General features: G+C 44.6%; 1 protein-coding gene across 1 annotated transcript; it reads left to right on the top strand.

Annotated features, from left to right (window-relative positions):
• Nucleotides 1-1,406: 1,406 nt before the first annotated feature.
• On the top strand, nucleotides 1,407-25,212 carry FYB2 (FYN binding protein 2). The gene is given in 24 exon segments (XM_032695789.1): nucleotides 1,407-1,506; nucleotides 5,231-5,314; nucleotides 5,316-5,610; nucleotides 5,613-5,740; nucleotides 5,743-5,959; nucleotides 5,962-6,005; nucleotides 7,222-7,420; nucleotides 8,501-8,534; nucleotides 11,417-11,517; nucleotides 12,258-12,286; nucleotides 13,523-13,554; nucleotides 14,411-14,495; nucleotides 14,831-14,984; nucleotides 16,769-16,895; nucleotides 16,995-17,038; nucleotides 17,339-17,408; nucleotides 19,273-19,356; nucleotides 20,610-20,638; nucleotides 21,385-21,445; nucleotides 22,010-22,102; nucleotides 23,879-23,963; nucleotides 24,266-24,422; nucleotides 24,589-24,622; nucleotides 25,063-25,212. Coding segments are annotated over 24 exon segments (2,223 nt in total). The 5' UTR covers nucleotides 1,407-1,479; the 3' UTR covers nucleotides 25,073-25,212.

The raw sequence follows: 25,212 nt of genomic DNA, 5'->3' as shown, positions 1-25,212 counted from the left end.
GCATCGGTCCCACTCCTGAAGGCATTAGGGGTGCCTGGGGCAAGGCTTTGCTCAAGGCCCATGTGCAGAGGGGGATGGGACAAAGGGGAATTGCTTCAGACTGAGAGAGGGTAGGTTTAGATTAGATATTAGGAAAAGATTCTTCCCTGTGAGGGTGGTGAAGCACTGGAACAGGTTGCCCAGAGAAGCTGTGGTTGCCCCATCCCTAGAAGTGTTCAAGGCCAGGTTGGATGGTGCTTTTAGCAACCTGGTCTAGTGGAAGGTGTCCCTGCCCGTGGCAGAGGGGCTGGAACTAGATGATTTTAAGGTTACTCCATGGTTTTTTTCCAGGCAGGGAATGATCTATAGGAGAGGTGCTATGTCTTGTTATGTGGGATTAGGGTCAACTAATGAGTATTGCTCAGGGTGCCAATGGCTTCCTGCCCACCCAAGCCCCATAGACAGCCACCTCTGAATACCAGCACCCAGGCTCTGTGCAGCAGCCATCTCTGCTTGAAGGAAAACATCAGCACTCCTGCAGAAAGAGATGAAATAATATTTGATCAGTTATGGAGGGGAAAAAGGAAGTCCTGGGGGCTCTTAGTTCTCTTCTTGCCAAGCTAACCAGCCTTGCTTTTCCTGGGAGACATGCTCTGTAAAAACATGGGCTCATTGTTTGGACAGATCCTTTCAGTGTGTTTTCCAGGGCAGAAATATCCAGTGATAGGAAAAGTCTTGTTTGCCTAATTTAGCTGGTCTGTCCTTAGGACTTTGAGAAACAGCTCACCATGGAAAGGGTGCTTCACCAGGAAATATGTGTGGGCTTCAGCAAGGATGATTGTTTTTGCTGGACTCTGCTATCCAGAGATGAAGGAAACATTTGGTTCCTCTGGGGAAATGTCTGTTTTAATCACTCTGGCTTCTCTGTGGGGAAGAGCCTGGTGCAGGCTGGGCTGCTGCAGAAGGGTGGGTGTCACCCATGGGGAGACCTAAGAAGAGGTGGGGTAAGAATTACTGCTGGGCATGGTGGGGCTCAGTTTTGCTTGCCCCAGGTGTGAGAAGACACCTGAGAACTATGTGTATGTGTGTGGGGGGTTGGAACTAGGTGACCTTTAAGGTCCCTTCTTAAACTATTCTAAGATTCTACAAGCTGCCATGTATATGTACATTATGTGGACACATGTGCTGTAGGGGCACTCATGCCGAGGGCAAGTGCCATTCTTTCTGTCACAAAGCAAACCAAAGCTGATCACTCCCATTCTGAACCCATCCCACACCTGCCAGTGTGGGCATTTATTTTTCAGGGAACCACGGGTCAGGTCAGGGACTGCTGGGCAGGCTCAGCCCTGCCCAGGTGAGGCTCTCCCCGCCCCGGGGGCAGACCCAGGCTTGACCTAGGTGTGTTTAGGGCTTGCCCCGCCTCACCTGGCGTGGCTGCAGGACGGGCAGCAGAGCGGGGAGCAGCTGTGGGAGACTCCGGCTGGAGGCAGGGCAGGGAACATGCTGGAGCAGCAAGGGATGGACGTGGTAACTATCGGGGTTCCCCTTTCTACCCTCACTGCAGCAATGGGTTCTGTCTCCTCTGCACCTGGCCTGGGTGAAAGATTTGCTGCTTGGTTCTCTGCTGCTGCTTCGTAGCTTGGGGCTGTTCTCTCCATGGAATGCGGGAGCGGTTCATTCCGGGAGTGAGGTGCACGCTCTCATCGCTGCTCCTGCTCTGGGCAAGACCAACACAGACACTGCTTTTCTGCCCCAAAGCAGGGACTAAGGGGCTCCCAGTGCCCCTTTCATTGCCCTTCAATCTGAGATGAACTGCAGTTGTACCTCTTAATTTAATAAAAAGTAGAGTTGGATTTTTTTTTTCTGGGAGAAGCCGGCTGGTTAATGAGTCGATGGTATCTACAGTGTGCTCTCGTCAGCGTGCCCGGGGTGCCTGGGCTTGACTCCAGCAGTCCCACGGCAGGGCAGAGGGCAGTGCTGATTAAACATTTACCCACCGGAGCTCCCTTGGGAATCAAGATAAAGAACTGAGTAAACCAGAAGAATTCCAGGAGGGGAACAGGCTCTTGGTTCTCTTGGCTATCCTGTGTGCCGCGTCCTTAATGGGGTTTCTCTTCCTGTGTCGATTTGTTTTAGAAAAGTGGCTTCAGAAAACTAAGGAGAATTAATTCTATTTAGTTAGTTAATGGAGAATAGCTCTGGGGTGATCTTATTACACCCTTTCAGTACCTGAAGGGGCTACAAGGGAGCTGGAGAGAAACTTTTGTCAAGGACCTGGAGCGACAGGTCAAGGAGGAATGGCTTCAAACTGACAGAGGGCAGGGTAAGATTAGATATTAGAGAGAAATTATTCACTGTGATGGTGGTGATGCCCTGGCACAGGTTGCCTAGAGAAGCTGTGGATGCTCTATCCCTGGAAGTGTTCAAGGCCAGGTTGGATAGGCTTGGAGTAACCTGGTCTAGTAGAAGGTGTCCCTGCCATGGCAGGGGATTGGAACAAGCTGATCTCTAAGATCCCTTCCAATCCAACTGTTCTGTGATTCTATAATTCAGATTCCTTTGGTTAGACTTTGATGTCAGCACAAACCTCCTGCTGCTGCTCCTTCTAAAAGGTACCCTTATCATAGGCTTAAGCTGAGTTTTATTTTGCTTCCTAGACTGATCTTAATGTTAGATAGCATTTTATTTTAGGCAGAAAATATGGAAGTTTAGCTGCCTCTGACTCCGTAATGCTCCTGTCCCCTGACTCCTTAATGCTTTCCGGCCAGTGGAAGTTTGTTTCCTTTTTACTCTCTCCCCCTCTCATCTTGCGTGGGCTTTTGCCAAATGTAGTATTATTCACAGTCAATTATTTGGCCAGATGTAGCTGAAATACACACTGTAAGCAGTTGGCAGCCCTTTAAATTTATTAGTGTATTCTCCTCACTTTCAACTGGTCTGATTTTCAGGGGACCTGAGCCCTCCCAGCGCTCATGGGACACCAGGACTGGGATTTCACGTGTCCTCCCTGTGACCTACTCAGCACTATGTTTAAGCTGAGCATCTCCCTGGGCCAGGTTAAGGTGTGTGGGTTGAAGTGGAGAGTTGCTTGGATGGGTTTGTGGTTTGAAACAGTCCCAGCTCTGATGGAAAATCATCCCTGCAGAGACCGGGAGAACTCATTGCACCTTGGAGGGTCTGGCTAAGCTCAGCCCTGAGCAAGGAAACAGCATTTGCAGGAGCTTTCTGGGGAGGGACGGATTGTCCAGCTGGATGTGGGTGTGCAGGAGGTGGCCATGGTGTACAGTTTAACCCTGTCCTGTGAATATCCTAACAGGCTACAGCCTGGGGAAACTATATTCCAGTGAGGGGCACTGAGAGTACCTTAAGCAGAGATAATCTTCCACTTAATTAGGCCAGTCATTTGAAGCTGCCATTTCAAGGCAAGAGGAACAAAAACTTGAGGGAAGAAAAGGGAAGCTTGTATCCATCCCTCTTTAATTAAACTTAGTGCCAAGCTCATGACTGTCACAGACAGTGCCTAACCAAAAACCCCATGTCTCATGAGTCTACCTTGCCTAGGGCACGTTGAGACATGTAGGTACTTTTTCTTTCCTCTTCTCTTTGTCTCTGAGGGCGCTGATGGGGAACTGTGTGCTACAGTAAAGAAAATCAGTGTGGGGAGGTAAACAGCATTGAACTCTTCAACTGTTGCTGCAGCACGTGCAAAAGCTTGGTGCAATTGCATTTAGGGCACCTAGCTGCTTTATTTCCTGTCTGGCATCGCTGGAGGGATCAGGTACATTGTGGGACTATTTTTTTTCCAAAATCTGATTCATCCTCCGTATGCTTCTGAAAGCTCCCATTCCCATTGGCTCGCCCCTAGATTAGCCTGTCTGGGCAGCTCACACAGCATCAAGATGCTGACCACTAATATGAAATATAATTGGAGCAATTCAAACCTCTCCCCAAGGGTTGGTTCTTTACATCATGCACTACCCTGTGAAAGTAATAAAGTCAGTGAAAGGGGTTATTCAAGAGAAATTGTCAGTGTTAATAATCGTGCAATTAAATGCAATAAACCTCAGTATGCTATTCATCTGTTCTGTCTTAACACTTAAGGCTGGGGCTTTTTTTCAGAATAACGAAGTTCTGTCCTAGATAATTTTTCCAATTTCCTCATTAGACAGGTTCTCATGAAGCCTTACAGTTCTCTGCACTGAACTAAGCTACCAGAGCAGTGCACCTAATGTAATCATGGCATATAAAAAGTTATAGAGCAGTTCAAGGACTTAAGTAGCTCATAAATTTTTCTTCATATTTTCTCCCTAGTTCAGTTCAGGGCTGAATTTAAGCCACAACACTGCAGGCAAAAATTATGGTCCTCTTTCTCTGGCGTGGGATGGTGAGACACCAGGGAATGAAGGCCTGAAACAAAATGTTCTTTCAAGTGTTCTTTTGAACTGCACTGTCACTGATTAGCTCTCTTCAAATCATATATTACCTGGGGTCTGGCATGGGAGAGGAATTGAGTATTGTAGCCAGTATTCATCACCTGCACTGAGAGATGCTTTTGCTGTCATTGTGTACTACTGGTTGGGTGGTATGTCCTCTGCTTCCTGAATGGGAATAAAGGCAAGGGGAGAAGCATCCAAAGAGCCTTGGGGACCTGAGTTGAACCAGCACTGGGGAGGAAGAACATTTTGTCCCAGGGTCATTTGGAGCCTGCCAGGAGGATGTTGGTGCTTCTCTTTTCATGGTGGAGTTTTTCTAAAGAAAGCAGTGGATGGAATGGAGATCTCTGGAGCAGCAGTGGCCTCTCCCATTTTGTGTTTGTGTATTAAAAATAAAGTGGAGCTTTCCTACCCAGCAGGTGCATAAACAGTATAGCAGCACCTCTGCCAGGAAGCTAAACATTAAATTTAGTGGTTGCCCAGGTCCTCCTGAGGGAGATTCTTCATCACTGGGTGCACTGGGAGAAGCAGGCATCTCCCCTGGTCCTGCTGCTCTGGTTGTTTCTGTACTCGCTCCTGTGTTTTCCTCCTGTCTCAGCTCTTTTGCCTTAATAAGAAGTGATTTGTGAGGCTTTGGAGGATCATTGAAAGAGCTAATTCTCCTCTACTGCTTTTAAATTTCGCCAAGATTGGCACATCCTTGGTGACCAGGGTGGAGTCTGCAGCCTATTTCTGTCTGAAACCATCATGATTGTATAAATTGCCTGTTGCCAGCTCTGTAAGCAAATATTTTGTGTCTCCTCTTTCCCCTCACCCAGGAAGGTGTGACTGATTTCAAAGCCCTCAGAGCAAAATTTCAAAATGACTCTGACTTGGCTAACAAGCTGGCGCAAACCACTCAAGAAGCCTTCCACTGAGATCTCGTCCAAGCTGGGCTCTGGAGGGAATGCTGTGTCCAGCCCTCTGCCCCTGAGTAAGAGAGGTGTGAAAATAATAAAACCTGCCCATCCTGCCTCCCAACCCTCTGTGCTCGCCCAACACAGCCCCTTAGCATGGCCTCGAGCCAAGCTGGGTTATGTGGAAGCCAATGGGGGACAACAAAGAGCAACGAGAGCAACATCTCAGGGAAAGGACTGAGTTCTCCCCAGAAACAGTTTGGAAAAGCCTCTGTTGTCGTGTAGCACTGATCAACAAGGATCAGGCAAACAGCTCCAGTGGACCCTCAGCTCCCAGATTCTTTCCACCACATCCTACAGATCTGGGAAGAGGCTTTATGCTGCAATGAGAAAGCAAGTGCAATACTCCCAATGCAGCAGGCAGCAAACTTAGACATGCACCCTTGTCCGGAGCAGAGGGTGACACGTGCTCCTGTGCATGGGACAGCGACAGGATGCGACCCTCTGGAAATAAGGCTGTGCTGGACTGGCATACCAAGAAGAAGGATGCTCTGTATGGCAGTGGGACAGCTCTTCCCCAGGCTTCCAGAGGACACAGGAGCTCTGATGGGGCAGGTGCTGAGGGCACGGTGGCAACTGCATTCTGCCAGGCAGGTATCGTCCACCAAGAGAGAAACCACAGCACCAGAAAGGTACAGTAAGGTATATTCTTAACACTGAACATATATATAGAGGAGAGACTATTTACAAAGGCATGTAGCGACAGGACAAGGGGGAATGACTTCAAACCGAAAAAGAGTAGGTTTAGATTAAATATTAGGAAGAAATTCTTCCCTGTGACAGTGGTGAGGCACTGGCACAGGTGACAGACAGCTGTGGCTGCCTCATCCCTGGAAGTGTCCAAGGCCAGGTTGGATGGAGCTCTGAGCAACCTGGTCTAGTGGAAGGTGTCCCTGCCCATGGCAGGGGGTTGAATGAGATGATCTTTAAGGTTCCTTCCGACCCAGGCCATTATATGCATATGTGTTATGGAAGTACAGGGTAGAGCAGCTGGAGAGAAAAGCTGTTAAAAGTCAGGACCTTCAAACAAGAGGCCAAACCGGTCCATTGGAATGTTTTTTTCTTTCTCTGGAGGTTCTGGAGATAAGAATGGGTCCCAACTGCTGCTGAGCTTGGGAAGGGGAGGGTCTCCATCTCCACCAATTTTTTAAACTCACTTAAGGAAATCGTCCACATTATGAGAATAGGATGAAGACTGAGAACAGGGGAGTATCTTCGGTTTTGGTCTGCTTTGGCCTTTTTCAGTCACAAGGTAAATGTGACTGGACCCTGCTCTTCAGTTTCACGCAGACACAGAAAGGTTTGGCTCATCTGCGAAGACAGTTTAATTCTAATTAAAATGGCTTAAACCTGAATTCCCCCCTCTACACCCTCCCAGCTGTGCAAAAGGTCATATTTAAACTCAGAGAACATATTTCTTAGAGAAACTGGTGCTAGGAAACTCAAATGCTGCAAAGGTGCCTTGCTAACGTCACACTGGGTGACAGGGCACTGAAAAGCTTAAGTCTTTGTTTACCCTGGAAAGCCACCTTGCTTGGACTGAACACGAAAACAGCCACACCACTAATCCTGGTGGATTACGCTATTATCAGTACAGAAAACTGGGCTAGTATTTTATAATCCAGAGGAAGGGAGCTGTCGAGAGCTGAGACCTCAACATGGTTCACTTTGTAAAAATCTGTAAAAATGGACATTTCCATTTACTTTGCCGTTCTGGTAACATGGTAAGAGACCTGCTGTGTAATGAGGATGCTGAAATTGGGAAGAAGCAAAGTTGATTAGAAATGATCCTACGTGGATTTTTGCTTAAATGAGGGCTAATTGGTGCCTGTCCTTGTGCTTCTCTGGAGCAGAAATTGGAGCCTCCCTTCTGCCAGCCCAGAGCAGGAAAATGGTCTTACAGCCCCATGAACAAGTGGCCAAGAATGAAACCTCTCCCTTCAGCTGAATCCCTGGGTCCTGCCCCTGGGAAGCCTCCAAGACCCCCAAAGCCAGTTGACCTCAGTACTTTCCGAAGCATCCTGCCTTTGGTCCACAGAGGAAATGAAATAAGTAAGAGATCTCTGGTCTTTCTCTCCAAACTTGTTCCATAGAAAATAATAATAATTTGCAGTTTATTGACATCTATTAGGCCATGATTTCCACGCCCACAGAAAAAAGACATTGTTACTTGTTTATAACTTCTTCCTCAAACATTAACAATAGCCCAGCAGTTTCAGTGGGGCTGATTTTTGCTCTTAATCTGGAAAAGGGATCTGGTTTTCCAGGCTGGACGCCATCCCACATGCAGAAACCAGCTTCCCTCCCAAGTGCAGCGTGTTGTGAGCGGTTTACAGCTGGCTGTAAAGCAGCAGCAGCTGCCTATGAGCTGAGCTGATCTTTATCGCTCCTCTTCAATGGGAAATGCCTTGACTCTGGAGCACAACTGTGGGAAGGCACAATAAAATTGTTAGAAAATAGTCTGCTAATCTCCCCCACTTCTGTTTTAAATACAACAGAGGGCAATGTTGCTAAGTGTTCCAACATCAAGAAATGCAAAAGTTCAGTTTCCCATAATAAAACCCTATTGATGTTGTATAATAGAATATTTTGGACCACTTATTAAGCTGCTAAGTGGTGTTTCTTTATAGATACAGGCTTAATTGTAGCCAGATTTTTAGACACAACTTTTGCTGAATTCCAAGGGAGCTCCTTTCATAAGAAGGGCTCTGCTAAAGTCTCTTTGGCTTTAATGTGCCAGCACTTATTGGTGTGCCCTGGCTGTGATAAGAATAAGAAGGAAAGAGAGTTTTTCACTGAACTCTTTTCTAACTTATTGCCATTTCTAAATATATGAATTTGATGGAGGGAACTAGTTGCATTTATGTGCCATCATCTCCATGCCCTCTCCATATTGCTCAGTTATCGATCTCTAGAAAGCTTGGGGTTGTTGCCTGGAAACATGAAATAATGACATATTAACACAGCCACATCCCCAGTTTCTGCTGGCAGTCTTATTTCACGCCTGCCTTTCTGTGCAGTGTGCTGCCTGAGGAAGGGCAGTCCTTGTCACACCTCCCGTGGCTGCAGCTGGTGTTCTGTGGGAGAGCAGGATTGCCTTCAAATACTAATCCTCTGTGTGTTTGTGTGCAGCTGCTGGTGAAGAGGATTACTTGAGCCCCGAAAGGTGAGCCTGTGGGGAGGCAATGTGTGGCTTGTAGGTGACAGGAGCATCCCTATGCTGTGATCTGAAGCATCCCAGTTCAGTCTGGAGAGAATGTCTGACTCCCAGAGGCAGCAACTTGCTCCAGGGATTGTTCAAATAAATGAAAGTATTCAAGGCCAGGTTGGATGGGGCCCTGAGCAACCTGGTCTAGTGGAAGGTGTTCCTGCTTATGGGGGGTAGGATTGGAACTAGATAGTCTTTAACTAGATAATCTTTAACTTCCAATCCAAACCATTCTGTGATTCGTGTTTCTGTGGTTATAGAAACACAGAATAACAGAACATACATGGGAAAACTCAAAGCTGGCTGGGATGAACCTCCTAAAGGAAAAGCTTCATCCCTATTTTTTTCCTCTGGGCTGTTAAAGCCACATGGAGAACCATATCTATGTGCCTTTAGGTCTGGTTTAGCTAGTGGAAAGGAAACACTGCCAGTGCTTTGGTTCAAAGTCATCGACTCCCACATGTTTTTTGCTTCCTGTTTTCCATGTACTCAAGTTCGGTGTTTTTAGAAAAGAGATGCTTTTGAGAACTGTTGCTGAAACAAAGCCCTGGTGTACCAGCAGGTGTTTGGATTTTCTTTGCCAGCAGTGAAGGAGTTTGCTCTCCTGCATGATTCTATGGTCCTATGTTTGTGCAGTCAGCACAAGCAGGGTACAGGAGTCACTGCCCTCCCTCACCATGCCCAGCTCTTCAGCTGTCTCCAGATGCTGAAGTGAGATTTTTATTGAGTGGTGTCCAAATCACTGGAGTTTGTCTGAAATGGCTCAAAAATCTTACAGACACAACTTCTATGTGCATGGGGATCCTGACTTTTTCTGATGTGTCTGTGACTTATCCTGAGTGGTTGTGTAGTGGTCCTGGTTTTATGCAACAAGAACAGAAAAAGTGGAGGAAAATATTCATATATAGTTTTGTCTTGGCTGTGAAAAAAGGGAAATGGAACAGCTGAACCAGAACAAAGGAGGGGGAATTCTTAAAATGCTTTCTGTGTTCAAACAACTCCTGCAGCTATCAACACAGCAAGTTGTTCTTGACATCATGAGGTGTTCCTGCCAGCATTGGCTGGTGTTAGCTTTTAACCTGTACTTGTCAGAAGAGAACTGGTCGAATAGGAACCAGTTCCACAGCTGTCATGCCCCACAAGGAGCTGTTCTAGTAATGCATTGCAGCAAAATTAGTGTTCTTGCTCCAACACTTGTGATATGGTCTCTTCAATAGGTCACTTGCTAAATATTAACCATATGATAACTGGGGAAATGAATTAAATAACTCCAGCATTAAAGCAAAATCACAGTGGTTTGGAGACGGAAATTCCCCTCATCGAAGCCTCACCTGGAATGAAGTCTGGTCTCTTAGACACCCTGACATAGTAACTTGGGCTGACTAATCTTGACGTCTTACTGCTTATTTGGGGATAAACACTCTTCCTTCACTGATGCGATTCAGGGGATCCTTCAGCCCAGCTGTGTTTCAGGTCTGGCGTGGCACTGTGGTTTATATAAAGGGCTGTCTGATGTCCAGCCAACCTCCCAAACCAGGATGTGGTTTAGTCCAGGGATTGAGCTGGGGAAGTGAACAGTCAGGGGTTTTCCTGGTCTCCTCTTCATCAAATGATGGCACTAGGGACAAAATACCCTGCTTGCAGTATTGATGCAATATGTATGTGTGTGTGTCCCACTCAGTGGGACCTATATGTCCCAAACATGCTGTGGAACCAGAAAGATGGCAGGCACTTCCCAGGCTGCAGGGGAGAGCAGGGGGCTGAGACAGCCTTTGGTATCAGCACAGCCTTCTGCTTGACTTTAGGTGTTGTTTCTTGCTCCAATTTCACTACTGTTAAAGTGCACCTTGAGTGCCTTGTTCCTCAGGTTCTGGTTTACACTTAGTCCTTGCTCTGAGTTGTGACAGTTGGGTGATTCCAGGAAAGCTGGATGCTCCCTGAGGTTTTTTATATAGTTTTTCAGTTAAAAGATGGAAGTTCTTGCTAGAATTCTTCCTGATGCTCTTTTCTCACCATACCCTGTCACCCAGGTGTGTTACAAGCTGTATCTTGTGCATTTGCTGCTTCCTGGTACATTCCTGAGATGCCAAAAACTCTGCCACTGTAGGTAGAGGGAAGACTTGGGGATTTGCGTGGGTAGTTCAGGAATGCTTGGCTCTCTCTCTGCAGCTATTCCCAAATGACACTAATGTGAATTCCTGGAGGAAGAAAGGAAGAAAGGAGAATGAGGAGGTGGGAACTGGACTGGGAAACTCAATACTTGAGGCTGGAGCCGTGATGCCTTGTCTCCTCCTGTGGCTGCCACGTGCCACTTGCTGTGTTGGCATGGAGTGATTGGCTTGATAAGCTCAGGAGCAGGACCTTTAAACGTACCCTCTGATATCTCTGCTTTCCTCTTTCTGTTTCCTTCCATGTGAAGCAGCGTGCCGAACAGTGCAACTAAGTTGTTACCTATTTCAAAGTACCTGAGTAGGCTTGAAAAAATGCTGTGCTCCAATTTCCTTGGATTTTTTTGTTTCTGTTTCTACTTGAGGGATTGCTGTAGGCAGAAGACTATAATCCTAGTATGACATCTCCTGATGTGCTTGAGCCCTATAAACGCAGCCTGTCCTCCCAAAGGAAAAGCAGTGGTAGTGTGAAGTTGGGGGTAAGGTTCACTGAGCCCTACATCTGGCACAGGGCTCTCCTCTCCCTCCAAGGAATTCCTGATTTACTTTGCTTTTTTGTAGGCTGAGTATCAAAGCACTTGAATTCGTTGTCCTTAAGAGGAATATTTTTTTTTCATGCTTCTAAAAGGGACAGAAAAAAAAAAATCTCTTCTCTCTTTTTCATCTTCTCAGTGCTCAACTTGAAGAGCAGAATAATTATGAAGAAACCCCGATGTACCTGAATCAGTCTGGGGACACCACAACCTTGTGTGTCATTGAAGGTACTTTACAAGGTAAGACTGTTAGGTGAATCACGTGCTATCTGGGATAAGGCATTTAAAAAGGAAATAATAGAGTTCTTCAAGTTGAGAAAAGCAGCTGCACATTGTTCCAGGTGACCAAGGATAACTCTCTGTGCTGTCACTCTGTGCACTGACAGTGTGTGAAGACTCTGGGGCCCAGACAAGACAGAAGTTAGTATTTCGGTGGTGAAATAATGCTTATAATAAAACAGCAGTGGGGAAAATCATGATATACTACCCATGTAGAAGAAAAGGAAAAGAAGATAGTGAGGCAAACCTCAGCATCTCTTGGGAACAGAAGAGCCAGGGTACAGAACTTTTCCATCTCCATCAATGTCTTTTCCCAGTATAATTTTCTCCATCAAAGGGGCCACTGCTCTGCTTTTACATTTTTCAAGGTTGCCTCTTTTTGGAGGTTAGTTTCTGCCATGTACATTGCTTTTCTTTCCATTGGAACAGGAGTCAGACAATTTCCTTGGGGGATCCTGCCACAGCCCTCTTGGGCTTCATATGAAAACTGTGGCCAGTCAAGCTTGGTGCTGCAGTTCTCTGCATGCAAGCAAATGCTTAATAGCAAATAGGACCCTGGCCAGTAGGACATGGTGAATGTCCCATGGTGCGTGTGTGTCTGGATGCTGAGCATCCCAACTGAAGTTGAGTTTTGCAACTAAAAGTGCAGTGACTTTAACGCAGACTAAAAAGTAATATATGTTCATAAATATCTTTTCCAGTACCTAAGGCAGAGCCTCAGGAGCACAAGGTAAGTGTTATCACAGTCAGTTTGATCTCACAGTCTTGACTGCACCATACTTTCCTGTCTTGAAAATTTTCAATATCTGTATTTCTTACGTGCCAAGAGTTTCTTGTGTGTTGTCTGTGAAGACTCTCAAAAAATAAATAAGAAATTGCAGAGGGGACACAAAGAACTAATAGATTCCCAAGCATACTAGTGGAAGAGTCAGTTCCTTTCAATTCCACTGCAATATGTAAGGAAGTGGTAACACCATCTGGATGTTGGTGGTAGACCAAGTAAGTGTCACACACTGATAGTAAGATCATGAATTCTTGGAGGGAAAACCCATGAATTATTCTGGAAGTTCCTGCCAAAGACGAGCTGGTGCTGGTAGTCCCTCTGTGAAGGTGTAAAGCAAATTGAGCCTGCTTGCTTGGCATGGCAGGAGGCTTAGAATTTTGGCCTCAGAAGCGAGGGCAAGTGTTGTGGGCACAACTGTACACGTTTTCATCCCCTGCTGCAGGGATAATCTTTGCTGCAAACTACAACTTTTCATTTTACATTGCTGCAAAGGGGTGGCAGTGCACCTTGGCAGTGGTGATATCCTGCAGGGAAGGCAGGATTGTGCATTGCACGGGGCAGGAGTTGCTGCAGCTATTCCTAGAGCAGACCGGCTTGGTTGCATGGACGAGCTCACAGCGGGTAGCTGGGCCAAGAGAACACATCACTTCTTGCCAAGAGATGACCATGTACTGGGTATCAGTTCTGGCCCTGCTAAAAGAGAGAAAACTTTGGAAAGTGTCAAACTCCACTGTCAAATCCTGACTTGCAAAGCAATCAAATTGCCCAGAAAACAGCACAGGTTTCCAAATGCACTTATCTGTGTGTGATTTGCAGGGAGGTTCTCTGGCTTGGCTTTAGTCTCATTTTATGGTAGGTTGGGAAATCTTTATTTAAGTAAAAAAACTTACTCCTCTTCTGTAAGCTCTCCAGTCTGTAATAGCTTTCATGCTGACCAGTAGCTTCACTGGCCTCATCTCTTGCACTGTTATATTATCCCTATATAGTTTGTCAATATGTGTGTCCCCTGTCCTGCAAAGCAGAGGAAATATCCTTGACTGATGACTATTCCAAATGTAAAATGCTTCTGGGCTTTCTAAAGAAATATTTCTTTAAATACTAGATGACAGTTGAGGCCTTGTATAAAAGCTTGACTGCTGAGAAAAGCAAAGTGGCTGAAGGCTTTCCTCTTCTTTATTCTAGAAACAGAAGATTTTTCCCTTTGCCAAATCCAGGTAATTTCCTTTCCATTCCAATCTTCTTCTAGCCCCACAACTAACTCAGGTCAGGAATGGGATATTGTAACAATCAGTAAATAGAAAGAAATTTCATATATTTCATGACCAGGACGGTGTAGACAGTGATGCTTTTCTGTGTCAGCATTCATGGTTTCTAAGCGTATCTGGAGGGGAGATTTTCTTTTCTCCTCTGGGACACAAGAAGATACATAGTCTTTTCCTACTGTAACCTGAAGTCTTTCAGCATAAGCATGAGAGTTATGAGGCTCTCAATCTGGGATGCCTAGTTCCAAGTCTAAGGCTGTGTGGGTAAGGCAAGGTCTACACTGAATTTCACTCTGTGAATGTCATGCTTCAAACTCCTTGAAGTGTTTAATTATTGTCACAGTCTGAAGGCTGTTTTTTGTTGTTTGTTTGTTTGGGTTTTTTTAATGGGGATTTTAGGGTCATGAGATAAGGGAGTCACTTCAGTGGGAAAATTTGATGCTGAGGAAAAAAAAGGTATCAAGTTCTGCATACTGTTGCTGTATCTTGTTCCCTAAATCTATGGTAAGAGGTACATCTTGTGAGCCAGGTGCCACCACTGGCAAATGGATCTAACTTGTCCATTCCTGCTATGAGGAAACAATCTCATTAGTTTATTTCCCTTCCAAGAATGATTGCTATTATCCCTGACTATCTGCTGACTTAGATTTGGATTTGCCCTTACTTTTAGTACTGGTGGTCTTTTGAGCACCTACCTCATTCAGAGGGAAAGTGAGCTGCTTACTTGGGCACTGTCATAAACCAATGTGTTTGCGACTTTGCTAAAGTGTCTGTGTTCTGAGATCTTTCTCATTTCTGAAAATTTCAGTCCTGAAAGAGCTACAATAGAGGATGAAAAAGAGGGAAAACCAAGTCATGAAAGACAGAAACTGGAAGTGAAGAAAATTTTCAAGGTATTGTAATCCTTGAGATTAATATCAATAGTTATTATAGGGTGTCTTCTCCTTCTATCCTCCCTGTCTTCGGGTAACAGTTGAAACTTGAGCCCTTAATCCTTTTTTAATCCCTTCTCTTTTGCCTCTTCATCCCTCAGCTGCTACTACCTAAAAATCAGGTAGTGCTGCCAGGCAGCACCTGTGTCTACCACAAATCTCTGATGGAAAAGGGCATGAAACTTTTTTAAGTCCACAAAAACTTATATTCTTATATATATATGTGAATTATATTAACTTATATTAGAAAACTCTTTCTAAAGACTGTATGGACTAAACCAAATGTTTGATCTCAGACAGGTGGAAATGAATACATGTCTCCCAGTAGTCGAACCAAGGAAGATGGCAGAGATGGGATGAAGGTCCTGCAAGGGAAGCAGGATGTGACCAGTACCCTGCCTGCAAAGTACCCTACCCTACAAGGGCTGGCAAAAGACAGAGCTGAGCTCTGTGAGTATCTCATTGCGCCGTTGAGTGTTTCCCTCAATCCTCAGTCCCATCTGTTGCCCAAATGTCTCTTCCATGTGGGAAATAATAATGTTAAATTTGGATGCAACTCTTGAACCAATTTAGTTAAACCAGGGCAAAAGGTTGCACGAGCATTTGTGTTCTGGTCTGAATCATTTATTTTGGCTTTGCAAATAGCTTCCTAAGTTGGTTAACCATCTGTGTAACTCAAACCAGGTGTTTGTTTTTCTAGCAGATTGCCCTTATCCAAGAGAGCTGAAATCCACTCCTCTGCTTCTCACAATTTATTGAGTCTCAGAAAAGGGTTTGGCTAAGGCTTGTGGTAGAAACGACGTGAGCAGGATGAGAGCCCGAAGGCTTCCTCTGTCCCTTAGTAGGATGGATGATGATTCCTTGCTCCATCTTCTTGTGGTACCAGGCTGACTTTTGCCTCCTTCTGTCATGATACCCTGAGATAGTGACTGGAGCTGGTGATGTGCGCCTTAGCTGCACAATTAAACCCAGTCACATCTCCTCTGTAAACACTGTTTTGCAGCTTCAGGTACAAATGTTCATGGGCTCTATTCTGCAAAGCCTTACTCCTGCCTCTGCAAGCCATTAGTGTGATATGGTAGCATTTTAAAGATGAAAGAGAGCAAAGTAACTCTGTTGGTCTCTGTGGACAGACCAGGAGTGTGAAGGAGAAAGTGTAAATTGGCTGTGACTGTGGTTATTTTTATTGGTGTGGTTCTCAGGTATTATTTTTTTTTAATTTTAAATCACCTCATAATAATTTTCTGTTTCGGTTGGCATCTGTTTTTGTAAGAAGTCTTGCTGGCTTGCTTCACCTTTGAACAGCTGGAGGTGATTTCAGTTGGGATTTTTTTTTTCCAAAGTACTCGTGGTGAGCCTCCTGCTATTGCTTCAACAGAGAGGTCAATTAGGAGAATTGTTAGGTCCCTCTCCTGCCTTCTTTTCTTCTTCATGGGGTTTGAAAGTTTTACAGAAGTTGTGGTCCATAACTAGACCATATTGAGGTGGTGCATGTAGTGAGATCTACTGCATGAATCATAGAATGGTTTGGGTTGGAAGGGACCTTAAGGATCATCTCATTCCAACTTCCTGCCATGGGCAGGGACACCTTCCACTAGACCAAGTTGCTCCAAGCCCTTTCCAACCTGGCCTTGAACGCTTCCCATGTTCATTTTGAAACATTATCCGCTTTTATTTGTTTGGCTGCATTTCTATATTACTCCAGCTCTCTTAAATCAATTTTAAGGATTTAATATTGCCACTTAACAGAGTTCTCCAGTAATAATCTTCTTCTAACCTCATGAGGTGCAACTCTGATGCTTGATTCCATCCCTCAGTGAAATACATCTCTAGGATACTCATCCTCCTTGGCTTCTTTCTGGGATGTTGATTTACAGGTGTATTCCAATGGACAGGTACATTGTTTGGATCCATTCCAAAAAAATCTCAATCATTTCTCCAAACATCCATGAAATAGTCTCTTGGGATGCTTTCTAGTGAGAAGGATTTGAGAATATCAATATTAATTTTTGTAAAATCTGTAATATTTTATGACTTTAAAATGTTTTAAAGGTAAATGTTTTAAAACTCAGAAGCTTTTAAAATCCTTAACTTTTGCTTCTCAAAGTGAGTCAGAGCAAAGCCTTTCCTTGACTCCTGGAATGGAAAATATAAGTTGTGTGACCCTCAACAGTTCATGTCCTGAGAAAGTTCTCAGAAAAGCTCCTAAAGCAAAAGTCCTTTCTTATTTTCAGTGCACAGCATGGATGTTGGTGCTCCAAAGCCAGGGATAGAAAGAACAGCCTTGAACCAAAACACTTGGCAGCCTCTGCAGGCACCAGAGGATATATACGATGATATTGCAGAATTGCAAGATGGACTGTGAGTATGGACCTGGGCTCTTCACAGTGTCCATGTCTATGAAATGTCATTTAAAAACTCTGCTGCTATAAATCCCCATGTCATACTTCTGTCTTCTAGCAGCTACGGGTCAAATGCCTCAAGTTCCTTCACTTCAGACAGCTGTAAGTGCAGCATGTGGGGAAGCTCAAACAGGAGCTACTTTTAATTCAGGCTGGTCCCTGGGAGATGATGAGATTAACTTTCAACATCTATAGTGTCTCATTCTGGCCTCGTTGCTCTAAATTCTCATTAACACTGGGGGAGAGTGATATACATGTCTAGCATGGAATTCATTTGAGCTGACCTTGAAGCCTCTGTAACAGTAAAACATAAAAAGTCTGGGTGCAATTTGTCCAGCAAACCTCACCTCACCTCATTGCTACTGAGCGTGGTTTGTGATAATGGCATCCCTTGGTTTAAAGTTTCAGGAAACAGCTACGAGGAAACATATGAAGATGTTGAGATTGGAGGTGATAATCCAGCAAAACCAGAGTAAGTGGCAATTTCTTAGCCTGTATTTTGAAATACTGGTCATACATCCTTGATCTCACACACCAGGTACTGGCTGGAAGCCTTTTTTTTCTTAATGCAACTGCAGAAAAGTTGTTGTATGGATGGGTTTCTTCCCCCTCTTCCTCCTTATTTCCCCTTTGACTGATACTTAGGGAGCAAAAAGTAGTTATCAAACTTAAATCCCTAAGCAATGAGGGCTTTCTTTTTTCTTATAGAAGTCCCGATCCATTGGAAGTACTACCCTTACAGACCTCTCCTTGATTCAAACACACAGCACAGTTTCACTTGCCTTCTTTTGGTTAAAAGTGTTGCTCAGCTGTAGCTGAGAAACGGCACATTTTTGTGTGTGTCGAAAGAGGGAATGCTCAAGGGACAAATTGTCCCCATAAAACAGGACAGTTTGAGATCACAGGAGGTTAGAAAGCTGAAAAGAGCCTGACATGCTGTAACTAACTTGTAACCTTCTCTTTTTTATATGACTTCTCGAGATATCTGCTTCCATGGGGTGTGTTATAAAACCAATGAGTTTTGCAGCCTCGGGTTTATATGTTGCTTGAGCTTCCCAAATGGATTAAGAGGTGAAACGTGAAGTTAGTTGTGTTTTGTGTGGTTCCCTACCCTCACGCAGTAAAAAGTTTCCTTTGTAAGAAATAGAGACAGCCTTTGGGAAAGGCATATGGGCTGGGGATGTGGCACACTATTGCTTGGACTGCATCTGGTGGCTCTCTTCTAAGGAGCAGAGTGGGAGGAATAATAAGGTGTTGCTGTACATCTGCTTTTCCCTTACGGATGTGAGGCTCACACTGGCTTGCATCTGGATTCAAGTCTAGCTAAAGTGTAGATGTCAGAGAGGGGAAAAAGGGGAAAACTGTAACCCTGGAGGTGACAGGGTGGTTAATAAAAGGAGGTGTCATTTCTCTGCAAATTGTCCATGGGAGTTGTGTGGTGGAGTACACAAGCTTCTCTGACCAGAGGGTAACGTGTTCCCAGGTTGACCATCCATGTCCCCCACCAGCTGGGAAGTGCATCCATGCTTCTCCTTCACCCTTCTGCACATGGGTGCAGAACAGTAGCAGAAATTAAACTATTGCTAACTCACAGAGGAGCAGTGCATCTTCCTGGGCTTGTAAAGGAATTTCAAGACCATTTGGGACCAAATTCATGGGGTTCAGAGGTCAGGGTCTTAATCCCCAAACCAACCTTTATGTAATCCTACTATTGATCCCACATGCAGGATTATGTGTGCTGATACACATAAAGTAATTTTAATAGTACTTGTGCATGGGTAATGTCCCCCACAGGAAGATCTTGGTTGCTTCCAGATACCTTATTAGAAAATTGCTGTGTAGCTTTGCAACCCCCCGTAAGCTTCAGAGAGGAGAGTGTGTCATGGAACATCCTTCTCAAGAGCATACATGACAGAAATGTGTGAGGGAGAGTGGCACAGACAGATGCCCCTGGTGTCTCCTTTAATTGCCCCTGCATGCTTCTGGGTAATGCTTCTTTTTGGCACAATTTTTACTCCAAATAAACCTGGATCACCCTGTAGTTGTTGGGTCAGAGGAGAAGAACTTCAATTAATGCAGAAAAGTTTAAACCTAAGTAAAGACTTGAGCTTGGACTTTATAATTAAGCACCTTTTGCTGTCCTGGTGCCTATCCCAGTGAATCCATTATCCACATGAAGCTATTAAAACTTAAAGCTTACTGCTGAGCTGAGATCCAAATTCTGCTGACCTTCCTTTCCCTGCTTCAAGATCTCTGGGGCTACAAGTATTGCAGCTCTCACGTACTTCAGTACCTAGTGCCTCTTTTAATTTAAAATCTGTTTCCCTTTTGGACAGAACAGAAAAACAGAAGAGATTTGGAAACCTGTTTAAGATAGAAAAGTTGAAGCTGAATAATTTCAGGCTCAAGGAAAACCTAAGGTGAGGAAATGTTGGTGGTCCTACCCCTTTCCCCTTCAAACCTGAGCATTCTTCTTTGCAGTAATTTGAAAGCAGGAGGTCTAAGAGTAAGAAATGCAGCTTTATTGCTTATGCCAAAAGTGTTTCTGTCAACTCATTGAGAGCTGCTATGGCAAATGTGGCCAGTGGTCCATCTGTGCAGCTTCTCTGAGATCTCTGGCATCAGGAATCTACAGGAGCTAGTCCTACAGCAGCCTCCAGGTTTTCATAGGCTTTCTGCTGCCTTTGGTACCTTTCTGATACCTCAGCATGACACAGGTACACAAAGGAATGTAGAAATGTGATTCCTGCTGCTTCAACCTGTGGGCTGGCATTAGGTACAGCCTTGTTGATGTGGCTCCTAAGGGTTGAGGGTTTTTATTCCAAGTCCCATTTAGAGCCAAGCTGACAACAGCATCTGCTGAAGTTTACTATTGAGTTGTTAGTCTAACAGGGTAGAGGATATTGTAGAACTTCTTAGAGTGCCCTTTTGGATACTCTAATATTCAACCCTGGATAAGATTCCAGGGAAATTGCCTTTTCCTTGAGTGTGCAGTAGCTGCCTCCAGAACCCACCCTCCACTGCTGCCAGTGAGTGCCTCACCCTGTGCACAGTGCCTGAAATGCTACTCTTTATTTCTTTGCAAATTCCAGGTTGAACCTTTCCTCTTTTATGTTAGGGTATTTTATTTTACTTACAAACCTTTTCACACTAGATACTCTGTCATGTCAGTGGCTCCTTGGAGCATTACTGCTAATATCATTATAGGGAAGGACCCATCAGGTTGTGTGCCATCCTCCTGTCTCAAAGAACCCTTAAAGTTTCTGAAAGCACCTTAGATATCTACAAACATTGTAACACTTAAATTCCTGGGCAACCCATGATATTGGCAGACTTATAGGAAGGAATTATTACTGACTGCAATTACCAACTGTCCATCAACCCTCTTGCTGCTGGGAAGCGATGTAGGAGTGGGCAGCAGAGCTTGGACTGTATTTTGGATGCAATGTAGACCTTTCCTGCTTGATGAACACATGGCTCTTGATGTTGTCAGAAGATGGAAATGCTTATTTAGCAAGGGATGTAATTTTGGCAAATGCTGTTGATATCACATAGCTCATGCAGCTAGACCTGTCTCCATCAGCAGCAAGCACTGACAGCTTTAGGGGGCTCTTGGCTTTTTGGGTGATGCTAAAGTGCAGACTTGTTTCTAAAAGTCTTTTTCTATCAACAGATTGGTTTCCATTTCGGTACCAAATTTAGGTAAGCAACGTACATGTATCTGACTCTTGGGGATTTACTTTTGTGTGTATGAAGAATGTATATTGTACAGTAATCTTGATGCATTGTGCCTTTTTGAAAATCATGTAATGTGGCAGCATTAGTTCTGAAGACTTGATAGAGATTTGTACCTCACTTGAGGGTGGTGTTTTTGCTCATTTTTGGGGGGTTTTTCTTTGAAGAGGAGCATTTCTCCTGCAGATCTGAATATATTAAGGAAGGTAATGTGTGAAGCAGTCCATGCTGAACCACTGCTTTCAGGCTGCTGGTGGTTAAGAGCTGACATCACTCCAGCAGCTCTCTATAAAACTACTTATTTCTGCCTGGTGGAGGCACAAGTTCATGCTTGGCATAAATGAGGGTGGACACAACACCCGTCCTCACTAATCAAGCCTTGAGGGGGTGCTGGAGTGAACCTACCCACTACCACAGGATGGGAACCCTGCCTGGGCTGGCTACTGCTGCTCCTGTTCCATCTGTGGAGCTGGATGGCCAAACCCATCCAGAAAACTGCCCATACACACAACTAACAAACCCAAGCATCGTTCCTTGCACTGGGGCTTTGCCAGATGTTTGGAGCCCCGAGGATCTTGCCTTTGCACTGCCTTGGCGCCTTTGGGTCGAGCGACTAGCAGCTGCCCCAGTTTTCCCCTGAAATACATCATTTGGAATACCAGGCTCAGAATGACATCTTCTAATAGTTTTCTTTCCTGCATTTTAATTGACAGCATCTGTATCCCAGGAGGACCAGGTGTATGACGATATCGAGGTGGGGCAGAGAGAGCCCAGGTAAGGAGGGTGCCCTCTCCTGGCGCTGGCCTCAGGCCAAGGAGATGTTCCTCTGGGCACAAACCCATGCCCTGAGGAGCCTGTGGTACTGCAAACCACTGAGGGTCACGAGCTGGTTGGGACTCAGTCCTCTGGAGACAGTCCAGGTGCCCTCTCCATGTGTGTTTAATTTGGCAAGTAGCATCCCAAAAAATGTTTCTTCAGCGTTACCTAGTTAGTGCCAGAGACGTGGAAAGGAAAGAGCTGCTCCCTGAAACACATGAAAATTCAGATAGTTTTCCTAAGGAAGGAAAACTCCAGCTCCCAGACCCGATTATCAGCCTTGTCCTGGCAGGCTCCTTGTCAGAAAAATTACTTTTAATAAGAACAGCATGTCTTGGTGTCTTGCTGCCAGATGATTGTGGCGGCTGCGCGTGCTGGTATAAATCACAGCAAGTGTTTGCATTTCAGTGGTGGGTGTGGGGGAAGAGAGGGAAGAATCACTACTCTGTAGGTACATGGGTTTGGGAAGGGGACATAGTCTGCTGGAAGAAAATTAAATTCCTGTGTGTCTCTTCCTCTCAGAGAGAAGGATGACAAGTTCAAAATCCGGATGCCAAAACTTCGAGTGGCGAAAGAGTATAGAGACAAAAGGAAAAGCATCGTCGATGTGGAAAGGTCTTGATTTCCATTCTGTATTCCCCATGTTGTCTGACTCTGTACTGTGTCTCCTGAGTGATTTCAGGAGTGGGATGTCCCTGATTGCACAGACATTTTATGTTGGCTGCTTTGAACCCAGCTTTTAGGAAACTTTGCAGAAAATGTCTCAAGGGTAAAACAAACTGTTGGATCTGAGCTGTATGCAAATGGGGGGTATCCTGAGGTCTTATCCTGAAGTTCTGTCATGGCTTCCCACTTAGCTGAGGCAAAAAGTTGTTACTTGCTGTATATTTGACTCCTTTTTGCTATTTTAGAAGGTTTGTATTAGATATTAAGAAGAAATTCTTCCCTGTGAGGGTGGTGAGGCACTGGCACAGGTTGCCCAGAGAAGTTGTGAATGACCCATCCATCCCTAGAAGTGTTCAAAGCCGTGTTGGAGGGAGCTCTGAGCAACCTGATCTAGTGGAAGGTGTCCCTGCCCATGGCAGAGGGGTTGGAACAAGATGACCTTTAAGGCAGCAACTCAAACCATTCTATGATTTTGGCAAGAGCCCTGTGTTTGGAAGCCCTGTACACAATGCAGTAATTGCCTGTAGTTTCCTCTTGCCCTTATTTTAAAGTACTGATTTCTTAGATCTTCTCTTTCTGGTTGGGCTGATTGCATTGCCTCTTGCTGTACCCTTGTGCATAAAAGCAAAGACTTTTTTTGTTTGTTTCGTTACTGGTGCTGCAAAAATTCATATGGAAGTAGGAGATTTCCTTTGCCTTTGAGATTAGAAAAATGTGCATCGCAGTGAGCTTTTTTATGACCCAGTACATGGGACTTCAAAGAAATGCAAATCAAAGATCCATTTTCCAGGTTCTTACCACAGAGCTCCTGCATGGGGTTGCTCAGACACTGCTGGTTGTGTTGTGCACAGTCATAGGTATAACTTTACAGATCATCAGGAAGTTGATGCAATTTCATCCCTTCCTTAGACATCACAGGTCTTCCAGGCTGAGTCTGCCAAGGAGGAATCTCTTCACAGCCTAGAAGTTCCTAATTTCAGCTCTTGTTTCCCCTTGTCTTAATTTTAAGTGCATCAAAGTGAGCCAAAGGTGAATAATTTATTACAAATGGGTGGGGGGTTTTTGTTTGGTGTTTTTTTAATCTGTCTTAAGTTTTAAAATTAATGCTATAGCTAGAATTTCATGTACCATAAAGAGTGGCATCTCCATTCTCAGGGAATGCCCCAGAAGGAATGGCCATTGCTCTCTGTAAGTGGGGCATAAGAAAATGTTTTCCACTTTACAGTGCCATATAAATGTCTGCTTGGGTGACTTTCTCCTCCATGTGCTAAAAAACCCAAGAGAAATCTGGAGAGCTGTGTCAAGCCCCACTTCCATAAATGACTCAGGATGAGAGTTATCTGGGGACTCTTTCCCTTTATGTTTGAATATAAATAAAACCAGAAGGAGACAAACTGCTGGGGGAAAAGTGAATTGTTGACTTCTATAAAAACATGACTGATTTGAAACACTCAATAGAGAGTTTGTTTGTTCCCACGCTGCTTACAGAAAAAAAAATTATTGCAAATGGAGATACAAAAGGGCCCAAATTATGCTCACTAACATATTTGAGTTGTATATTCATTCTATTATGAAAAATAGAGGGATCTGAATGGTGTGCTTTCCTATTCCAAGGGTTCATTGCAGACAAGGCTGGAGTTAGGCTTTGAGCTGCAATTCCAAATGTGCCAGGGATTATTTAAAAGGAGCTCACAAGTGTGTGTGTGTGTGTGTGTCTTGATGCAGAAATATCTTCAAATTCAAGAAGACCAGTGAAGAAAAAAGCAGGAAGAGAGAAAAAGAAGAGAAGTTCTTTAGAGAAACATTTGTGGTATGTATCTTTCTAGAGAACTGGTTGTGTCAGAGGAGGAAAACAGCTATGTTGCTTGTTTAAAAGATGCACAGGGGAACATTGTTGGTCCTCAGCTATTCTGCCAGAGATGCCTAACTGACCTGTTCCTTCTCCCCTAATCTGGGATCTTCATCAGGGATGTTACTGGGGTTTTTCTCCCTCTTTATCCCTAACCAAAGCCTCACAACCTATCCTGAAATCTCTTCTCTTCATCCCTCCCCACTGCCCTTACAGACATTGCACACAAGTGTGGAGTAACTTGTTTTATTTCTTTCCTGCAGTATGATAAGGAGATCAGTGTCATCAACACAGCCATTGCTGAGTGCTCGGTCCCCAGTGAGAGGAGAGTGGATCTCCCTGTCACAGCTGGAGAACAGCTGGATGTCATTGATGTCACGGAGGGCCACGCAGTGATCTGCCGAAATTCAGAGGGCAGATGTAAGTCTGCAGAAATTCTCTGGCACAGGAAGGGGGGGATGCTGCAAACCAGTTTGGAGGGGCAAATCAGCCTACCAAGCCACAGTATGTTCTTTGTGCTTAGGCACTGAGACTTCATTTGCTCAGGAATTTACTAATTTACTTCCTTTTTTCCCCCTTCTCTCAGATGGGTACGTTCTAGTGGAGCACTTGAACTTCAGGTAAACTCACATTTTATTTATTGTGATGCATATTTTCTTCTCTTTTCTGTGTAGAGATATCTAAGATCTGGAGAAATGTACTTAAAACTTCTGAAGGTAGGGGAAGTTAATGTAAACAGCCAGTATTAAATATTAAATATTAAATAATTATTTCCAGTTTTAGTCTGCCGTTACACAAGTTTCCAGTCCAACTGCAGCTAAAAAAAGGCCCGTCCAGTCATGACTTCTATAAATTGGAGATTCCTGACTTGCCTTAAGATATGCCATATTAATTCACATCTGCTGCAAACATGGGCCACTCAGTGTGCATTGCCTTGCCAAAACACACCCTCAAATTCCCTGCTGCAGTGTTTCCTTGCATGCTCATGCATAATTGATACAAATGAACCTTGCTGGAAAATGTTGGGTTTTTTTGTTTTTTTGTTTTTTTTTTGAAGCAGACAGTACTAACTTCCCTGAGATCTACTCTCCCCTGGACCATCCCTGAAAGTCTCCGTTGTGCTTCCTGCATCCAGGAGAGCCCACGTTGGTCAACTGTGGAGTGATGATGCCCATGTAAATAAAGCTGAATTATTTTTTGTACTGTTAAA

The sequence above is a fragment of the Chiroxiphia lanceolata genome, chromosome 9 (assembly GCF_009829145.1).
Source record: "Chiroxiphia lanceolata isolate bChiLan1 chromosome 9, bChiLan1.pri, whole genome shotgun sequence".
NCBI lineage: Eukaryota > Metazoa > Chordata > Aves > Passeriformes > Pipridae > Chiroxiphia > Chiroxiphia lanceolata.
Note: the sequence above shows the minus strand (reverse complement) of the source record. Positions and strands in the feature narration are given on the sequence as shown.